This window comes from Mobula birostris, chromosome 4 (genome assembly GCF_030028105.1).
Source record: "Mobula birostris isolate sMobBir1 chromosome 4, sMobBir1.hap1, whole genome shotgun sequence".
Lineage (NCBI taxonomy): Eukaryota > Metazoa > Chordata > Chondrichthyes > Myliobatiformes > Myliobatidae > Mobula > Mobula birostris.
The window spans coordinates 160,032,441-160,053,330 of NC_092373.1; the positions used below are offsets into that span (position 1 = coordinate 160,032,441).

Here is a 20,890-nt window from a genome sequence, read left to right on the forward strand (position 1 = left end):
TGAAGCACTTCATTCATCACAGTTGGTGGAGCTTCCTTATGACTCCTAGTCAATAATAAGTTTAGTGGACAGACAGCTGCTGCTGATGTCTCTTTCCACCTGGGAATCTAAAACTTCCTCAAATCAGAACACTCAATTTATTTTTGATAGTTTAGCACAAAGTTAGATACATTTGTGGCAAACTATTTAAAAAGGTTAGCATAAGAATAGCCATCTATGCTTACATGGCCTGGGCTTATTTGTTCTTGGAGTGGGGAGAAAAAATAGACTTTGATTATCTTTATGACCTTATGATGTTCCTTTGAATCCTTTGAAGTTCACTCACTTTGTTGTGTGACCATAGACATTGGAACAGAATTGGACCATTTGTCATAGTCTGTTCTGCCATTCCATCGTGGCTGATTTATTATCCTTTTCATCCTCCACTTTAAATATACTTAATGACCTGGCAATCTGTGGCAATGAATTCAACTGATTCACTACCCTCTGGCTAAAGAAATTCATCCCTGTTCTAAATGGACGTCCCTCAATTTTGAGGCTGTACCCCCGGTCCCTGACTTGCCCACTATAGGATACATCCTCTTCACATCTACTCTATCTGAACCTTTCAATATTTGATAGGTTTCAATGAGATTTCTCCCCCCCCACCTCCATTCTTCCACACTCCAGCGAGTATATGCCCAAAGCCATCAAGCACTTCTCATAAGTTAATCTTTTCATTCTTGGAATAATTATTGTGAACCTCCTCTGGACTTTCTCCAATGCCAACACATCTTAGATAAGGGGATGTGGAAGTAAGTAGCTTTCTAGTGTCCCAGTGGTTGAGTACAGAGACAAGTATGTGCAGCCTATCTCATCTTTTGTTTCAATATGTGCAACTTCACAAAAATATACGGTATGGTTTGTCATGGTTTTCTTTCTCTGCAGGCTGGAAAGATTTTTCTTATTTACAAAGGTCAAAACAAGCAGATTATGCTTAGATTTTTATTTTGGAGCATCCTGCTGGTAAGTATGTGTAGAACATAAAAGACTTTTCATTAGATCAAGTAGAGAGCATCTGGTTATTGAAATGTTCCTTGTTTGTCTAACAGTGTTCTGATTTGATGCCTGCAGGGTGTTATTTCAGCTATCCTTACAAAATGCTCTAAAGACCATGGATTCATTCCAGTCAACAAGAACTTGTGGTATGTACGTGTTGTATTCAACATGAGATGGCAGAACTCCTGCAAGTATTGGCATTATTCCCATGCAGTATGACCGATATATTTGTAGAAACAATTTTTGAGTGAATAGCTAACTTGTCCTGACTGTAGCAGGTTTAGTGATGCTGTGATCTAGATTGCACTGCTAGGATACCAAAGAAGAATTTGAGTTGTCCCAATTAGAGTTGGGGTTACCAGAGTTCTTTTGGCAATAGGCTGTGGTCACTATTTACAGTTATGCCAGGACTATATGTTGTTCACTTGAGTTCACTTTTTGTGGCCAGTGTCCAACCAAAGTGGGTGATGGGAGCTGAATAACAATTCTGAATGGCAGTTAAAGTGAGGTCTGCAAGGTGCAGTTGAAGATGGAGGGAAGTGAGTCGGTTATGATTGAGTGTTCTGGAGAAATTTGGGATTGGGGGGTTTGCAGAGTGAAAGGTTATTGACCAGTCATGGAGTGTGAAAGAAGCGTGTGTTTTTGAGCAAGGTGATTAGAATAGGTAGTGCAGGAAGAGTCGGTGGGTCCAACATAGACGGTGGATTGCAGACAATGTGATGAGAAGAGTCAGGATTTTGAAATCTAGGTCCCAGTAACTATTGACAATTTTCAGAATAAGGAAAGGAGGTAGGTTTTAGGAAGACTGGCCAATGCAAGAGTGCTTGACACATTGGACCTTGTAAAACTCAGGTAGCTGACAAATATGACTATTGGAGTTTTGTGCATAGAGATGAGTGTTTTAATGCTGGTGGAGATAGAGGTGTATTAGAAGTTGCTGAAGGATTGTTGAGTTTTGGGGTGTTGTATGATGCATGACGGATGTGGTAACAGTTTTTAAACTTCAGGAATGAGGAAGGTACAAGGATATGGGTTTGAAACTTAGCTTCTCAAAGTGGAGAGTGAAACTGAGATTGAGGAAGCAGCTTTTAGAAATGGGATTGGGACCTTAGCCATAGAATTTCTGCAGGACATTTGTTTTTAGATTGGAAGTCTTTTATCTTGTGTATAATTAGGTGGCAGGTAGTATGATAATAATTTGATAACCGGTCTGGCAATAGGATGGACCTTGGTCCTAGATGCTGAAGATTTGTAGGATAATAGAGTTAAGTACATATTTTGTGAATCTTGCCTCTAATGTGAACAGACATTTTAAGATGAACACCTTTAAAGAATTGTATCCGGGACATGATTTGGTTAGTCCTAATACAGGGTTTTGACCTGATACATCGAAAATTCCTTCCCCATTTGGATACTACTCAATCCCGACTTCTTCCTCCAGTTTGTTTCTTTTTTTTTGCTCCAGATCCCAGTATCTGTAGATTCCTGTATCATTATGATTTGGTTGTGACCACTTTTAAACATGGCTGGAGGGGTAGTTGGCTTATGAGGGACATGAATAAGTAATGACCAATCTCTCCTCCTCAACTCTAACCTCTGGAAGTCACAAAAAGAAACAATTTTATCAGACCATAAAGCCATAAGCCATAGATGCAGAATCAGACCATTCAGTCCATCAAGTCTGCTCCACCATTTAATCATGGCTGATGTATTATCCCTCCCAACCCCATTCTCTTGCCTTTTTTCCCCATAACCTTTGAGGCCCTTCCTAATCAAGAACCTATCAACCTCCTCTTTAAATATACCCAATGACTTGGCTGCCTGTGATAATGATTTACACAGAATCACCACCCTCTGGCTAAAGAAATTTCTCGTCATCTCTGTTTTAAAGGGACCTCCTTGTATTCTGTGGCTGTGCCCTTCGGTTCGAAACTTCCCCTCCACAAGGAAAAACCTCTCCACATCCACTCTACCTAGGCCTTTCAGTAGTTGATAGATTTCAGATAGATTCCCCCTCATTTTTCTAAATGCCAGCACTCTTTATTGGTTTGAACTGAGTTGTAGATGTATTGATCTTGAACAAGCTTTTTGCAATCTGCAATCCCCGCTTTTCCATTTTAGTGTTGGCCAGGGTGCACAACATCCTGGTACAAGAGGGAAAGCAACCAGAAGTCGTGATACATGTTGGTACAAACAACATAGGCAGGAAGAGGGATGAGGTCCTGAAATGTGAGTTTCGGGAACTAGGCAGAAAGCTGAAGAACAGGACCTCAAGGGTGGCATTCTCAGGATTGCTGCCAGTGTTGCTGCCAATCACATGACAGTGATTGTAAGAATTGGAGGAGATGGCAGTTGAATGCGTGGCTGAGGAGTTGGTGCGGGGGCAGGGTTTTAGATTTTTGGACCATTGGGATCTCTTCTGGGGAAGGTGGAACCTGTACAGAGTGGATGGGTTACACCTGAACTCGAGGGGCAGGGGGGGCAATATCCTTGCAAGTAGGTTTGCTAGCATGGTTCGGGAGGGTTTAAACTAATTTGCAAGGGGGATGGGACCCAGAGTGATAGAGCAGTGAAAGAAGTGCATGGAGTAAAGCCGGATCTAACATACAGAGAGGCTTTGAGGAAAGAGAAGCAGAATAAACGGTGTAAACGTAGAAGGGCTAAAGTGTGTGTACCTCAATGAAAGAAGCATCAGGAACAAAGGTGATGAACTGAGAGCTTGGATACATACATGGAATTGTGATGTAGTGGCCATCACAGAGACTTGGCTGGCACCAGGGCAGGAATGGATTCTGAATATTCCTGGATTTCAGTGATTTAAAAGGGATAGAGGTGGGGGGAAAAGGGGAGGAGGGGTGGCATTACTGGTCAGGGATACTATTACAGCTACAGAAAGGGTGAATAATGTAGCAGGATCCTCTTTTGAGTCAGTATGGGTGGAAGTCAGGAACAGGAAGGGAGCAGTTACTCTATTGGGGCTATTCTGTAGGCCCCCTGGTAGCAGCAGAGATACAGAGGAGCAGATTGGGAGGCAGATTTTGGAAAGGTGCAAAAATAATAAGGTTGTTATCATGGGTGACTTTAACTTCCCTAATATTGATTGGCACCTGATTAGTTCCAAGAGTTTAGATGGGGCAGAGTTTGTTAAGTGTGTCCAGGATGGATTCCTGTCACAGTATGTGGACAGGCCAACTGGGGGGAATACCATACTAGATCTAGTACTAGGTAATGAACCAGGTCAGGTCACAGATCTCTCAGTGGGTGAGCATCTGGGGGACAGTGACCACCACTCCCTGGCCTTTAGCATTATCATGGAAAAGGATAGAATCAGAGAGGACAGGAAAATTTTTAATTGGGGAAGAGCAAATTATGAGGCTGTAAGGCTAGAACTTGCGGGTGTGAATTGGGATGATGTTTTTGCAGGGAAATGTACTATGGACATGTGGTCAATGTTTAGAGATCTCTTGCAGGATGTTAGGGATAAATTTGTCCCGGTGAGGAAGATAAAGAATGGTAGGGTGAAGGAACCATGGGTGACAAGTGAGGTGGAAAATCTAGTCAGGTGGAAGAAGGCAGCATACATGAGGTTTAGGAAGCAAGGATCAGATGGGTCTATTGAGGAATATAGGGAAGCAAGAAAGGAGCTTAAGAAGGGGCTGAGAAGAGCAAGAAGGGGGCGTGAGAAGGCCTTGGCGAATAGGGTAAGGAAAACCCCAATGCATTCTTCAATTATGTGAAGAACAAAAGGATGACAGGAGTGAAGGTAGGACAGATTAGAGATAAAGGTGGGGAGATGCACCTGGAGGCTGTGGAAGTGAGCGAGGTCCTCAATGAATACTTCTCTTCGGTATTCACCAATGAGAGGGAACTTGATGATGGTGAGGACAATATGAGTGAGGTTGATGTTCTGGAGCATGTTGATATTAAGGGAGAGGAGGTGTTGGAGTTGTTAAAATATATTAGGACGGATAAGTCCCTGGGGCCTGACGGAATATTCCCCAGCCTGCTCCACGAGGCGAGGGAAGAGATTGCTGAGCCTCTGGCTAGGATCTTTATGTCCTCGTTGTCCACGGGAGTGGTAGCGGAAGATTGGAGGGAGGTGAATGTTGTCCCCGTGTTCAAAAAAGGTAGTAGGGAGAGTCTGGGTAATTATAGACCAGTGAGCCTTACGTCTGTGGTGGGAAAGCTGTTGGAAAAGATTCTTAGAGATAGGATCTATGGGCATTTAGAGAATCATGGTCTGATCAGGGACAGTCATCATGGCTTTGTGAAGGGCAGATCGTGTCTAACAAGCCTGATAAGAGTTCTTTGAGGAGGTGACCAGGCATATAGATGAGGGTAGTGCAGTGGATGTGATCTATATGGATTTTAGTAAGGCATTTGACAAGGTTCCACACAGTAGGCTTATTCAGAAAGTCAGAAGGCATAGGATCTAGGGAAGTTTGGCCAGGTGGATTCAGAATTGGTTTGCCTGCAGAAGGCAGAGGGTCGCGGTGGAGGGAGTACATTCGGATTGGAGGATTGTGACTAGTGGTGTCCCACAAGGATCTGTTCTGGGACCTCTACTTTTCGTGATCTTTATTAATGACCTGGATGTGGGGGTAGATGGCTGGGTTGGCAAGTTTGCAGACGACACAAAGGTGGGTGGTGTTGTAGATAGTGTAGAGGATTGTCAAAGATTGCAGAGAGACATTGATAGGTTGCAGAAGTGGGCTGAAAAGTGGCAGATGGAGTTCAATGCGGAGAAGTGTGAGGTGGTACACTTTGGAAGGACAAACTCCAAGGCAGAGTACAAAGTAAGTGGCAGGATACTTGGTAGTGTGGAGGAGCAGAGGGATCTCGGGGGTACATGTCCACAGATCCCTGAAAGTTGCCTCACAGGTGGATAGGGTAGTTAAGAAAGTTTATGGGTGTTAGCTTTCATCAGTCAAGGGTTAGAGTTTAAGAGTCGTGATGTAATGATGCAGCTCTATAAAACGCTGGTTAGGCCACACTTGGAGTACTGTGTCCAGTTCTGGTCGCCTCACTATAGGAAGGATGTGGAAGCATTGGAAAGGGTACAGGGGAGATTTACCAGGATGCTGCCTGGTTTTGAGAGTATAGATTATGATCAGAGATTAAGGGAGCTGGGGCTTTACTCTTTGGAGAGAAGGAGGATGAGAGGAGACATGATAGAGGTGTACAAGATAATAAGAGGAATAGATAGAGTGGATAGCCAGCGCCTCTTTCCCAGGGCACCACTGCTTAATACAAGAGGACATGGCTTTAAGATAAGGGGTGGGAAGTTCATGAGGGATATTAGAGGAAGGTTTTTTACTCAGAGAGTGGTTGGTGCGTGGAATGCACTGCCTGAGTCGGTGGTGGAGGCAGATACACTGGTGAAGTTAAGAGACTAGTAGCAGGTATATAGAGGAATTTAAGGTGGGGGGTTATATGGGAGGCAGGGTTTGAGGGTCGGCACAACATTGTGGGCTGAAGGGCCTGTACTGTGCTGTACTATTCTATATTCTATGTTAATTGTACAAATGAAATGGGATCCGATTTTATCAATATGTCTTAGCAGGAGAGCAATAGTGTTTTTCAGAATGATATCTGCCACTTTTTCTAAATATTGCTTTTTTTCCTTTCTCATATAGGTCCATCTCTTATGTTACAACACTAAGTTCCTTTGCCTACATTCTTCTCTTGCTGATTTACTTTATGGTGGATGTAAAGAAACACTGGACTGGAGCTCCATTTTACTTCCCAGGTATGGAAGATCCCATCATTGCACTACTCCAGAGCCTCTCTTGCCTTTTTCCCCTAACCTTTCTGCTTACCATGCTTCCACCCAATTTCTTCCCACCCTCCATCTTAAACCTTTCTCCACTGTCCCTAAAAATCTTTCAGCTAGGTTGGTGCGAAGAGCCAGTGATGTGAGAAGGTATTGTCACTTGCTTTACAAGTAGCAGACAGCAGCAGATGAGCTCAGAGAGGGCTCCCCTTCATGTAGGATATTTTTAAGGAGAGTGCATGACAGGCTTGGATAAACACTAGATTGCCTTGATGTTAAAACAAGGAAGGACTTATTTTATTAGAACAGAAAATTTGTTGACAATGCTACATTGACTGGCCTCATTTCAAATAATAATAATTTCAACCTGTGTGGGCATGTGGCCAAGTGGTTAAGGCATTGGACTAGCTACCTGAAGGTCGTGAGTTCGAGCCCCAGCCGAGGGAATGTGTTGTGTCCTTGAGCAAGGCACTTAATCACACATTGCTCTGTGATGACACTGGTGCCAAGCTGTATGGGTCCTAATGCCCTTCCCTTGGACAACATTGGTGTCGTGGAGAGGGGAGACGCAGCATGGGCAACTGCTGGTCTTCCATACAACCTTGCCTAGGCCTGTGCCCTGGAGAGTGAAGACATTCCAGGCACAGATCCATGGTCTCGCAAGACTAACGGATGCCTATTAGTATTAGTTGAAAAAGAAGAAGTCATAACCTTGACACAGTGGTATAAAAAAAAAACAACCTGTCCCTCACTGTTACAAAAACAAAGGAGCTGGTTGTGGACTACAGGAGGAACGGAGACAGGCTAACCCCTGTTGACATCAATGGATCTGGGGTTGAGAGGGTGAACAGCTTTAACTTCCTTAGCATACACATCACTGAGGATCTCACATGGTCTATAAACAGCTGTGTGGTGTGAAAAATACAACAGCACCTCTTTCACCTCAGATGGTTGAAGGAGTTTTGTATGAGTCCCCAAATCCAAAGGACTTTCTACCGGGCACGATTGAAAGCATCCTGACTGGCTGGAATGGGAACTGTACTTCCCTCAATCGCAGGACTCTGCAGAGAGTGGTGCAGACAGCCCAGCACATCTACAGATGTGACCTTCCCACTGTAAAGGGACATTTACAGAGGGAAGTGTGTAAAAAGGGCCCGAAGGATCATTGGAGACCCAAGTCATCCCAACCACAAACTGTTCGAGCTGCTACCCTCCAGGAAATGGTACTGCAGCATAAAAGCCAGGAGCAAAAGGCTCTGGGACAGCTTCTTCAACCAGGCCATCAGACTGATTAATTTACGCTGATACAATTGTATTTCTATGCTAAATTGACTGTCTTGTTGTACATATTATTTATGCAAATTGCTATAAATTGCACATTGAACATTTAGACGGAGACGTAACGTAAAGATTTTTACTCATTTATTTGAAGGATGTAAGAAATAAGTCAACTTAATTCAACCCTTAAAAATAATCTTCAACAAATGGGGCATTGAGTATGAGTTGGGACATTGTGTTAGAGCAGGACAAGATGTTGGCAAGACTGCACATGGAATATTGTGTGCTGTTTTGGTCATGGCCCTATAGGATGATTGTGCTTAAGCAAGAGAGCCTGCAGAAAGGAGTCACAAGGATGTTTTTGAAACTGGAGGGGGTTTGGGTTACAAGAAGAGGTTGTATAGGCCAGGACATCATGATAGAGGTTTTTAAGATCATAAAGGACATAAATAAGGTGCATTGTCAGGCTTTTTCCCAGCAGAACTGAATCTTGGTGTGTGAATCTGGGTAAATAGCAATTTTCCACACCTCCCCCTAGATTTTGTTTTATATTCTGGGTTTTATCGCTTATTTTTTTCCCTGTTTTTTAATGTTGGGGGTGGGGTTCGCTGTTTTCTTTGAATAGGTTCCATTTTTTTTGTTTCATGGGTGTCTGTGGGGAAGACAAATCTCGGCTGTATATTGCACACAAACTTTGATAATGTACTTTGAATCTTTGACTACATTTTTTGTTATGGGGGGAAACTCTGAGAAAAGTGACAGTAATAGTTCTGGCTGTACGTGCCCTGATTCTATAATCACTTTGCACTGTTGTAGGTTACTCTCCATTAACATTTTTCATTGGTGAAAGATTAGTAATAAAATCTTACAGCTCAGATGCAGGCCCTTTGTACCTACAGTATCTGTACCAATCCCATTTTCCCATAATTAAATCCATTGCCTATGACTTGCTGATTCAAGAAGTTAGCTGGATGCTTTTTAAGTGCCATGAATATATCTGCCTCCACACCTCTTCAGGCAACGCAGTTTAAGTCAGTCACCCCCGTTCTATGGGAAATATTGCTCCTCAGATGCCTTTTAAGCCTCCTACCTTTCTCCTTAAACCCATGTCCTACCAGTGGGAGAAGGAAACAAATGGAGAACATTTTTCTGGATAATAGGGCAAAACACAGAGAATACTTGGGCTTATTATTGAGTATTTGTTTTTAAGACTCTTAAGTCAATGGGGAAATGAGTATCTCTTAGACTTGCTGTTGCTCTCTTGATTGGTGGTGGTGTGCATAATCACCAGCTGTCTAGTCACCAGGTTAACTGTCAGATTGCAGCTCTGAAGCGTTGAATGATCTTTTGTTTTCTCCAATCTCTGTAGGGATGAACTCTATTCTGGTGTACGTTGGACACGAGGTGTTTGAGCACTACTTTCCTTTCAGATGGAAAATGCTAAATGATCGTTCACATGGGGAACACTTGGCCCAGAATCTTGTTGCTACCATTATCTGGGTTATTATTTCTTATGTTCTTTACAAGAAGAAAATATTTTGGAAAATCTAATGGGAATCAAGTATTTTTTTGGCAAATACAGAAAGTGACAGTATATTTTTCTATAATTGTGAATTGAATGAGCAAGTGTGCATTTTGTTAACATGGGAATGCAAATTTCAGTGGAATTTAAATTTTTTCACTTGGCCAGTATATCAGTGTTTCATTAACCAATTTCCTGGTAATCATCAGTTTACGATCTACTTATCTTTTTTTTTTAAAAAGTGTCAATTTTGCAGAGCTACAAGATAGATCTTTTTACTTAATTGTGAATTGGTGATACTGAAAATTGTATTGAAGTACTGACTAAATCAAAAGGTTAATGTACTAAACATCTCTGCATTGTCACCATTCCAGTCTCCAAAACTTTGCTCAATCTCTCAGTGCCTACCTTTCATTTTAGTTTCTTACCCCACAATTTATCACTGGTATTTTATTCCTGTTTACTTGTCAAAATTATTTTAAACAGATCTGTCTTAAATAAGCAATTGTAAAGCTGTTGGTTTATTTCGATGGATACGAGGAGAGGGATGTGTCTCCTGTTAACTGTTCTTCCGCATCCTGTTTATGGTGATACAAGTTACTAATAGGCAAACCTTCCACCAGAGTTCAAATCTCTATACTTTATCATAAATTGGCAGAGCTGAGAGGATTGAAAGTAAGATTGAGGTTGGAAAGTTTGAAGACTGGAATGCAAGTTTTTCACCTCTTATTAATGTTTGTGCTAATTTGGGAAGCTTGCTTGTTTAATGCTCTTGACTGAAATAATGATGGCCTTTGTGTGTTTGTATTTAAAAAAAACCCAACAAAACAGCATTTGCAATTGAAGACTTGTAACAGATGCTGTAGCCTGTGCCTGTCCAATCTGTCACTGCTACCACTGAAAAGCTTGTTTGTATTGTACACTACATCAAGAATGTATGGATTATCTTTGTCAGATTAACCAGATGATGTAGAAACTTCTTGTTAATATTGAATGTTAGAACTGTTGAGAAATCTCCTTATCTGCTAAGTCCTATGTTTGTCATATATAGAGCAAACTTGTTATTAAGGAAGTTACCTGAACCGAAAATTTTAGTGAAGCTGAGACTGGAATCAAGATTTGAACTCAATAATCATGCAAGGAAACATCTGGACTTTAGGGTACACACACAATGCTGGAGGAACTCAGCAGGCCAGGCAGCATCTTTGGGTGGGGGGGGGGGGGGGGAGGAGTACAGTCGACATTTCTGGCCAAGACCCTTTTTTTCATAGATACTGCCAGGCCTGCTGAATTCCTCCAGCATTTTGTGTGTGTGTGTGTTGCTTGGATTTCTTGTTTGGATTGGACTTCGGGATAACTATGTTATAGAGCAGATTGCTGATGAATTTCTAATACTTCTGTAGCCAGAATTTTCTTGTTCATTAAGACTTTGGTATACAGAAATTTCTGTTAGGAAGAATTCCAGTACCTGGTAACTGTGTCTGGTGTATCATCAACACAATGTACTACAAAGCTACAGAGTTCAGATATCCCATTATCAGTTTATCTTGGAGGACCTTGAACCCATGTAGCCCCTACCTTGGATTAGAGATGGCTTGTTTGTGCTCACAAGTACACTTTGTGTTAAGCTTGGTTTAGGAACACATCAAAACTCAGTGAATGTTATTTCCACTCAGTGCAGCTACCAACTCCTTAGCCATCTAACCTCACCATGGTGGAATCTGTCTTGTTCTTGTGTGATTCACTTGAACTTTTGTGGTGAGATCTAGATCAACACAATCTGCTTGCACAATCTTATTGACTGCTTAATTTGTCTTCTGACTTGGCCAAGGCAAGAATTGTATAAATATTTTCAGTGGATTCTGTGGCTTCCTGCTCTATCTGATCAGACTTATTACGTAGGTATCTAAAATCTGTATTTTTGTCTACTTCAAACCATTGTTATAATTTGGGAGGATTGCATTATAGAAACAAAGCCTAAATTTTCTCCTTTAGAGTCAGCAGTGTTGAGAATTGCAATACTACATTGCCACTTCTAGGATGGCAGTGATCACTGTTTGAAATCCTTTGCCTAAATGAAACAGTTAATGCCAGTATCAGTATTTTGTGTGCAAATGTTACTGATTTGAGAAGTTGCACTGTTTTTAACCATGTAGTTTATTTGTGATTGTTTATCTTCTAATTTGAACTTGCAGGGAAAATGAGTTGGTGTTCAGTTTTACAAAAAAAAAACCTAATCTATTCTATACATTCTTCTTTCTGAGAGAAATATTCAGGATTGCCCTGGCACTTTAATCTCGGTATTACTAGGTGGCTTAAATATAAGGTGTTGTACTTCATTTTACTGGGGGGGAAATGGCATAGAGCTTTTGATGTCGGGACTGGTTTTAGAATGCTTCAGTAGTATAATTGTTTTTTGTGGGAATATTGAATCTTAAGCAATTGATTTTAAAACTAAATTTCTCAGTAATGTTAAAAATCCACTTATCAAGTATTGAGGAGGTTTTCTGTACTTAAAACATTTTCCTGATGTTCATTTAATGCACAAATCACTTTAGAGAGAGATAATGACTAACACTTGTTTGTCAAACTTGATGTTTTAAATGTCATTCTCCCCCCCCCCCCCCCCCCCCCCCCAAGTCCTTAACGTTCAAAACGTTACACATTTTGGCTGCTGTGGTGTGCTGAGCTGTTACTGGATTGAGGAACATTGTTAATCCATGTCATCAGCCTTGAAGTAAGAAAAGGATCTACAACACCAGAGCACTGTTCTCAAAGTCATGTTTATCTTGTGCAGGCATAGTATAATGGATCTTCACACTTAATTTAAACTTCCAAAAGGGAAATCTAACATTTGCTTTTAGAATGCTAGATGGCAATATATTGTTTGTATGTTAATTCAATGGAATGTATTACCACTTTTTAAAATTGAATAAAGGGATTTCTGTACTGCAGTCACTTTTCCCACATGGAAATGTCCTATTTATGGGACATCTTTACTAATAAGAATAGATACAATGATATTGAGCACCTTGTTGCTGCATTGCTATTTTGGACATTTTAGTAAGGAAGATGAAATTAATTTCTGCATAATTTTGACTGAAGACTTTACCTACCCAATTCTCAATTTCCTAGCTAGAATACAGAAACTTTCATACCTGCAATTCATATGTAGATTAATGTCCACTTTCTTTAGGCTGGTGTTTAAAGATTTAACAGGAGTCTTCCTATCATTCATAACTGTTTTACTTCAATATACAAATGAATGAGCAGAAACTCTGCTAGGTCTTGGATACATTTCAAATGCAGTTTATGAAATAAAGACCACAACTCCCCTGGCAACAAGACAAAATTGTATTGTGTTCAACTATAAAACTGAAAAGTGTAGAAATAATCCATAGATTTGAATGGAAACCATTTTATTACATGGTAAAAAATATTCAGCACAGCTGTTCAAAATTCAATAAACTCTAGCCTACATTAATTCCTACTAGCACAGTGGGAATGATGTTGGAATACCACATGAGATTTCTATCAAAGCTTTTGTACATCCTCAGAACTGAAATACAATAACTATGCAGACATGATGTGCATAGATGATTCAAAGTTTTAATTTCTTTTTTCGGCCACGTCCATCTGGTCCACCGTCCAATTTGCGTTTCTGTGCCTGAAAAAAAGATGTGGATGATTATCTTAACAAATCTCCTCTTACGCTGTGGGCAGCTGTTAATGCTGTATACTTGATTCACAAAAGGCATAGTCATAGACCTTTGGCCCACCTTGTCTGTGTAGAACCATTTAAACTGCCTAGTCCCATTGACCTGCATTGGGACCACAGCTCCTCTTCCATCCATGTACCTTTCCAAACTTCTCTTGAATATTGCACAACTTACACTGGCAGCTCGTGGCATACATTCAACCCTTTGAGTGACGAAAATACCCTCCTGCTCCCCTTAACTCATGACCCATGGTGATTGCAGTAATTCAAAATGTACATTGTCATGAGATTTCAATTAAAAACAAAATTTACATCTGATGTGGTTCAAAGGGAGAAGTAGCTTATAGAATGTTACAAAAGAAAAAATTAAGGTCAGAAATTGTTGTCCTTAAACCTTGATCTCTCATCACAGCAATTTTATTAAATAGCCTAGCAAACCACTCAGACCACACTTCTGTAAAAAGGTATCATTGCATTCTTAGTTCAGAATGGTAGTACAGATTCACTCCACTAGGTGGTATAATCTATTCAAATAAAAACGGCAATTGCCAACATCTAATTTTATTCTATGACAAAAGCAGTTGGCTTATGAGCCCAGGTGCCATTATTTAGACTCCACTGTTTAAAGCAGTTTCTATCAGCTCCCATATCCCTTTCAGAGGCTGTTGAAAATTCTGATTTAAAGCGAATCAATTCAGCCCCATTAAAGAGTGATGTCTATGATTGAAGAAAATTTATAACTTAGCTCAACTTTGAGTTTGCACTTAAAATGAACATTACAAATAAAAATTACAAATTCAATCAATAACCTTACTGTAGCCAGAACAGCGTTTGTACATTAAAGGACCGGAAACACCAACAGCCTTGAATTTGGCTCAGTGTACCACAAGGTAAAAATTTCCACCCACTGAGCATATCTGTACACAGCACTGTCACAGAAAAGCAGCATCCATCAAGTACCACCACCACCACCACCCAGGCCATGCTCACTTCTCGTTGCTGCCATCCGGAGAATACAGGAGCTTTCAGGACTTGTATCATCCGGTTCAGGAATAGCTATTACCCCTCAACCATCAGGCTCTTCGACTAGAGGGGAGAACTTCACTCACTGAACAGTTTCCACAACCTATTGACCCACTTTCAAGGACTCTTCATTGTACATTCTCAATATTTATTGCTTGTTTATCGTCTGTTGTCTTTTGCACATTGGTGGTTTGTCCTGTTGGATGTGGTGTTTCATTACTTCTATTATGTTTCTTGGATTTACTGAGTATGCCCCCAAGAAAATAAATTTCAGGGTTGTATATGGTGACATATGTACCTTGATAAAACTTACTGAACTTTTGAAATGCTGCACAATATAGACATGAATTGAAGCTTCACATGACAAACTCAAGCATCAAACCCACCCCTATAATCGATGCACAACATAGAGTGGTTAAAGTTACCGATGCTGTTTTTGGTCCACGTTTTTTTCTTTCTGCTTTCTCCTTTTCTTCAAGTTCCAAGTTTTCTCTTTCTATTAGAGTGATTAATGTATTACAACGCCTTTGGAGTTCCTAGAAGTGCCAATGAAGCAACAAATGAATTTAATTCTTCAATGCTTTATTGAAAATATGATTTCATAGCTTGAATGTAGATAAAACCAACCAATTAACAAAAAAAAATCAATTACTTTAAATAGCAAAATCTTTGTAAGCAGTTACCATAGCAGTCCTTGACTTCAGGAACCAGTCAAATCTGAACTGTGGAGAGTTCCGAATACATTGTCTAAGTTCATCGTAAACATTTTCTTTATCAAAGCCCAACTTGTGCAGCATACAGATCAAGAATCTGTCCTCCTCTTCCGTATAATTCTTTCCTTTATTTGTGCCATATGCAATTCTCAGTTGGTGGAAAGGTGCTTTATATCGGGCAATCTATACAAGGACAAAATATTGCTGTTGAAAAATAGGAACAACAGAATACAAAAGCATACACACAAGCTCTAAAACCAAAGACGGGAATCAATGATCGTACCTTGGTGTCTAATGCTTTTTTAATGCCGATCCTCCTTTGGATTCTAGCTTCTCCCCTTTCTATCTGTGCCATAATTTTTTCAATGTCTTGGAGCTCATTACATCGCTCCCAGAATACAGCTGAGAAAGACAGCAATCAATCAGTAAAGTAAATTATTGATTGAGCAAAGTGTTCATAATGCTTGGACCCATTATGTCTAAAGTGCAAACAAACAAGAAAGGCACCTACTTTGCACGTTAAACGTGTTAAATACAGGCAGAAAAAAACCTTACCAGAATATTCAATCACTTCTTCAGGAATTTTTCCCTCTACTTCACGGGCAATATTTTCAATGTCATCACGGCCCCACTTCTCATTTGCTTTGATAAACTGATTAAAGTCTCTTTTCGTCCAGCTGGTAAATCCCTGTAATTTATATAGTTATATTTAAATAAAAATATACAAGTCAACAGATCAATATTAATAGGAGAAGAATTTGTGGAGTGAAGTGATGGGACATATTTGAAGCCTGAAGAATTATTATGAAAATACATGGCCACGACATCTGACTTCAGTACAATTAAGGGATTCTTAAAGCAATGAAAGAAAGATTTGCAAAACTGGCTGAAACATAACTACACCTTGGGGACCACAAAGGGAAAGCTTGAGCTCCATTTCAGGTGGTTGTGGGATTTTTAAAATCCACCTTAAAGGGTCGATGTAGGTTTAGCTACCGTTTTGACACGTGCTGCCTAAACTATGTACTTTGATCTTTCTATTGTAGGTTGAAGTAAAGATCTTTCAACTCAGGAGCAAGAATGCTACCACAGAATCAAGTTGACCTCTCAGGACAAACTCTCATGTCAGAAGATACAGTATTATGAGCTAGAAGGCATAGCAGTGTCTACACTTTGAGGAGATTGTGTAACTCTCCCCATCCCCATTCTAAAAATATTCTACAGGAGCTTTGTCGAGTGTCTGGTCCAGCTGCACCATTGTGTGGTACAGAAACCACAAGGCATTGGACTGCCGAACCCTACAGAGGATGGTAAAACTGCCAAGAGGATTACCGGGGTCTCATTCCATCCATTCGTGACATTTACTGGAAGTGCTGTACATGAAGAGCTTGAAGCATTGTGGCAGGAGGATGGGGTAAGAGCAGATGTGCGTGAAATGGAAGAGATGTGGTTGAGGGCAGCGTTGATGGTGGAGGAAGAGAAAGAGGACATCTCCTTCATTCTAGAAAGAAAAGCCTCATCTTGAGAGCAGATGCGGCGGAGATGGAGGAATTGAGAGAAGGGGATGGCGTTTTTACAAGTAACAAGTATAGTCCAGGTAGCTGTGAGAGTCCATGGGTTTATAATAGACATAAGTACATAAGACATAATAGACATAAGTTTATAAGTACATAAGTTGTCTCTGGAGATAGAGACGGTGAGATTGAGGAAGGGGAGGGAGGTGTTGGAAATGGACCAAGTAAATTTGAGGACATAATGGAAGTTGGAGGCAAAGTGGATGAAGTTGACGAGTTCAGCATGATCACAGTGAATGGGGGTGCTGGCTCGAAGGGCCGAATAGCCTAACTCTGCACCTACTGTCTATTATCAGGACAGGTGCAAGAAGCAGCACCAACACAATTGTTGATGTAGCATAGGAAAAGTGCGGGACGGTCACCAGTGTAGGCTTGGAACATAGACTTTTCCACATAACTGACAAAGAGGCTGGCATAGCTGGAACCCACGTGTGTGCTCATAGCTACCCCTTTTGTTTGAATCAGAATCTTAAATGAATTAGCTATGTTACTCTCAAACACACACAACCTCAAGCCCTTGAAGCAAAACTGCCACAAAGAGATGTCATCTTTTGCAAGATGCTTTCCAAATCACATGCCTTAGACATGTAATCACCTTGGTCAGATAGAGGTACACCTTCACCATACAGACTGCAGTAGTTCAAGGGAGCAATTCTGTGTCACCAAAGGCAGATGTGGATGGTCAACAAATGCTGGCTGGACCAACAACTTACCCCTTTTAAACAAAAGCAAAAATGTAAAGGCATAATAAAATTAAATGCTAGGGATATGCAGCAGGATACATTACATCTATGATAATAGAAATAGTTAACGTTTTAGGCTGCTCTAAAATGGCACCATTTCATTTCAAACATCAATTGTCTTCTATGAGAAATTGAACATTAACAGTACCTGTGTCAACAGCTTCTCCTTCTCTTCAAGCTCATCATCATTTAGGGGTTCAGCCTCATCAATCTTGCATTGTTCTTCTTTCTGTACTTGAGCTGAATTTGGCAAATCAGGATTACGTGGCACCTATACAAAGTAACACAACAAGTTTTAAATTAGCCTCTAGTTTTGTTTTCTTCCACCTGTATCTCAGAACACAAATCAGAAGCCTTCAAATATCACAATCATCTAAAATTTACATAAATTCTACTGATTCTAACATGAAAGCAAATTTAACTACTCTTTTTCTTCTATCAGCAAACTGGCTACTACACCTACCCATCACGTTCTGTCATCTCCAGCTTTCTGGACTTTAACCTACTCCAGTGTTTCTATTTCAACCATTAATCCTGGAAGTAAATTCTGCAGCCTTAACTCTTTCAATCACAATTTTGTATCTTTAGAAGAGTTATCTCATCACACAGCCATTGAAATATTCAAATAATAAATCATGAGCAAATTTCATGAGGTGGTTGATGGAAAAAATAGGGTAAATAGCAAAGAGACATTCTGCCAATCTCATGCACCACCTGCTGGCCACTTATGCAGCAGCTATGGATTAATACCATGGGGTCAATTTGCCAGTACACATATACACCAAAACTAAATTTTAATGTGATCATCTCTCCTCATTTCTGGAGGTTGTTTTGCTGTGAGTACTGTAAACTTGAGTAGTTAAGTATTAACAAAAAACAGACTATGTTCATAACTGAGATAAAGGATAACTTTTTACCTTATAGCCAATAGTTTTTCGATAATAGAGAATTTCTTTCTCTAGCAGCTCAAACAGCCGAGGGGGGAAGAATTGGAAATCTTGAATATTGGGCTGCTTTGGTGGCCGAGGAGCCTGGCAAGATAAAATTAAAAACAAAATAGTGGTACAGAAAACTACAGCACAGAAACAGGCCCTTCAACCCATCTAGCATGTGCCAAACCATTTTAACTGCCTAGCCCCTTCAACCTGCACCTGGACTATAGCCCTCCATGCTTCCCTTAAACACTGAAACCAAAATCACATCCACCACTTGTGCTGGCTGCCTGTTCCACACCCTCATCTCCCTGACTCAAATTTCCCCCATGTTCTCTTTAAACATCTCACCTTTCACCCTAGTTGTAGTCTCACCCAACCTCAGTGGAAAAAGCCTGCTTGCATTTCCCCTATCCATACCCCTCATAATTTTGTATACGTCTATCAAATCTCCCTATGTTCTAGGGAATAAAGTTCAACCTATTCAATCTTCCCTCCAGCCCCGGCAACATCTTTGTAAATTTTCTCTGTACTCTTTTAATCTTATTCACATCTTTCCAGTAGGTAGGTGACCAAACCTGCACACAATACTCTAAATTAGACAGTTATGGTCACCTATCTACAACTTTGACATAATATTATGCAAAAAAGGGACACATAAACAAACACTATCCAGTGAGACCCTTGCAGTCTCTTTCCAAACCCAACATTGGATCTAGTACCTTTCCAGATAGACACCAGCCAAGCATTTGCCTACTACATCTTGTGTTTGGAGACCCAGCATTTATTATCTACAATTTCTTTATGACCCAAACACAAAGAGCAATTGATTATAGAGCACAAAGCAGAAATGCCACAGTAACTGAGTCAAACAGCATCTATGAAAACAGAAACCAGTCAGCACTTCAGACCAATGTTCCAAGTAAATTTATTATCAAAGTACATACAATTGCAAGAAAAAGATCACAAACCCTTTGTAATCACCTGGTTTTCTGCATTAATTAATCATAAAATGTGGTCTGATATCACCTAGTCACAATAACAAACAAAATCTGCCTAAACTAATACCACACAAAGAATTGTACTTCTCATGAATACTGAGTACACCATTTAAACAATCTCAGTCTACATTCAAAAAAGGTATGTGAACCTCTGGGGTAATGCCTTCTACAAAAGCTATTTGGAGTCAGGTGTTCCGATCAATGAGATTGGAGGTATGGGTTATAGAGGTGCATTGCCCCATAAAAAAGGCACATAAAGTCAGGTTACTGACAGAGCCTGCTCTTCTCAAGAAAAATCTGTTTATGTGCACCATGCCTTGATCAAAACAACTTTCAGAGGACCTTGGAAGAAGAATTGTAGAGATGCGTGAAACTACAGAAGTAATATTTTGAGAGATGAGCTCATATGTTCCTGTCAGAATAAAAGGCAAGCATAACAGGTTTATGGAACCTTGGTTTTCGAGAGATATTGAGGACCTGGTTAAGAAAAAGGGAGGTGCATAGCAGGTATAGGCAGATGGAACAAACAAGGTATTTGAGGAGAAAAAGAAATACAAGAAAAAGAGGAGAACATGCATCAAGAACTCCCACCACTAAGGCCATTGTTCTCTTCTCGCTGCTGCCATCAGGAAGAGGAAGGCATACAGGAGCTCAGGATCCACATCAGGTTCAGGACCAGGTATTCCCCCTCAACATCAAGCTCTTCAACCAAAGGGAATAACTTCATTGACCCCAACAATTAACTGTTTCCACAACCTATGAACTCACTTTCAAGGACCCCATCTCAAGTTCTTGACATTTATTGTTTAATTATCATTATTTTATTTATTTTTGTATTTGCAGCTTGTTGTCTTGTACACATTTGGTTATTTATCTTGTATGTGGTTTACATTGATTCTATGGCATTTTTTGTATTTATTGTGAATGCCTGTAAGAAAATGAATCTCAGGGTTCTATATTGACATACAGTGCCTTGTAACTGTACTCAGTCCCCAACCCTTTGTTGACATTAATGAGTATTACAACCAGGAGTTTTGATCAAGTTAACCAAGAATTTTTATTTCGCCACAGTCAAGTCCAAAAAAAAGGGAAATTGTAAAGCATGAAAACCTAAAAATTCAAAACCTGAAATGTCAGCAGTTCAAAAGTATTCATCCCCTTTACTCAGTACTTAGTTGAACCACCGCTTGCAGCCATTACAGCCAGTTTTTTACGACTAGTCTCCATTGGCTTTGCACATTCCCCCTTACAAAATTGTTTAAGATGTGCAAAGATGTTTGGGGGCCGGGGGGTGGTGATGGACAGCAATCTTGAAGTCTTGCCAGAGATGTTGAATTGTTCAATTTGATTAAGGTCGGAACTCTGACTGGGTCACTCAAGGACATCAATTTTATTAATTTGAAGCCACTCCATGGTTGCTCTGGCAGTGTGCTTTGGGTCACTGATCTGGTGAAAGATAAACTTCCTCCCAAGTTTAAGCTTTCTGGCAGAGGCTAGCAGGTTTTTAAGCAACACACATAAAAGTTGCTGGTGAACGCAGCAGGCCAGGCAGCATCTCTAGGAAGAGGCACAGTC

The 20,890-nt window shown here is 40.4% G+C and overlaps 2 protein-coding genes across 4 annotated transcripts in view; one reads left to right on the forward strand and one right to left on the reverse strand.

Annotated features, from left to right (window-relative positions):
• Window positions 1–12,565, forward strand: part of hgsnat (heparan-alpha-glucosaminide N-acetyltransferase) — a 77,692-nt gene extending 65,127 nt beyond the window's left edge. For both annotated transcript variants that reach the window (XM_072256338.1, XM_072256339.1), the window contains 4 exons: window positions 928–1,005; window positions 1,114–1,184; window positions 6,675–6,787; window positions 9,459–12,565. In XM_072256338.1, the coding sequence (XP_072112439.1) occupies window positions 928–1,005; window positions 1,114–1,184; window positions 6,675–6,787; window positions 9,459–9,640 (444 nt within the window). In that variant the 3' untranslated portion in view covers window positions 9,641–12,565. The remainder of the gene's footprint in view (window positions 1–927; window positions 1,006–1,113; window positions 1,185–6,674; window positions 6,788–9,458) is intronic.
• A 448-nt stretch (window positions 12,566–13,013) lies between these two features.
• Window positions 13,014–20,890, reverse strand: part of LOC140196699 (SWI/SNF-related matrix-associated actin-dependent regulator of chromatin subfamily A member 5) — a 53,293-nt gene continuing 45,416 nt past the window's right edge. For both annotated transcript variants that reach the window (XM_072256337.1, XM_072256336.1), the window contains exons 18-24: window positions 18,300–18,413; window positions 17,531–17,653; window positions 15,621–15,753; window positions 15,349–15,467; window positions 15,036–15,248; window positions 14,778–14,888; window positions 13,014–13,278 (exon numbers count right to left, since the gene is read on the reverse strand). In XM_072256337.1, the coding sequence (XP_072112438.1) occupies window positions 13,213–13,278; window positions 14,778–14,888; window positions 15,036–15,248; window positions 15,349–15,467; window positions 15,621–15,753; window positions 17,531–17,653; window positions 18,300–18,413 (879 nt within the window). In that variant the 3' untranslated portion in view covers window positions 13,014–13,212. The remainder of the gene's footprint in view (window positions 13,279–14,777; window positions 14,889–15,035; window positions 15,249–15,348; window positions 15,468–15,620; window positions 15,754–17,530; window positions 17,654–18,299; window positions 18,414–20,890) is intronic.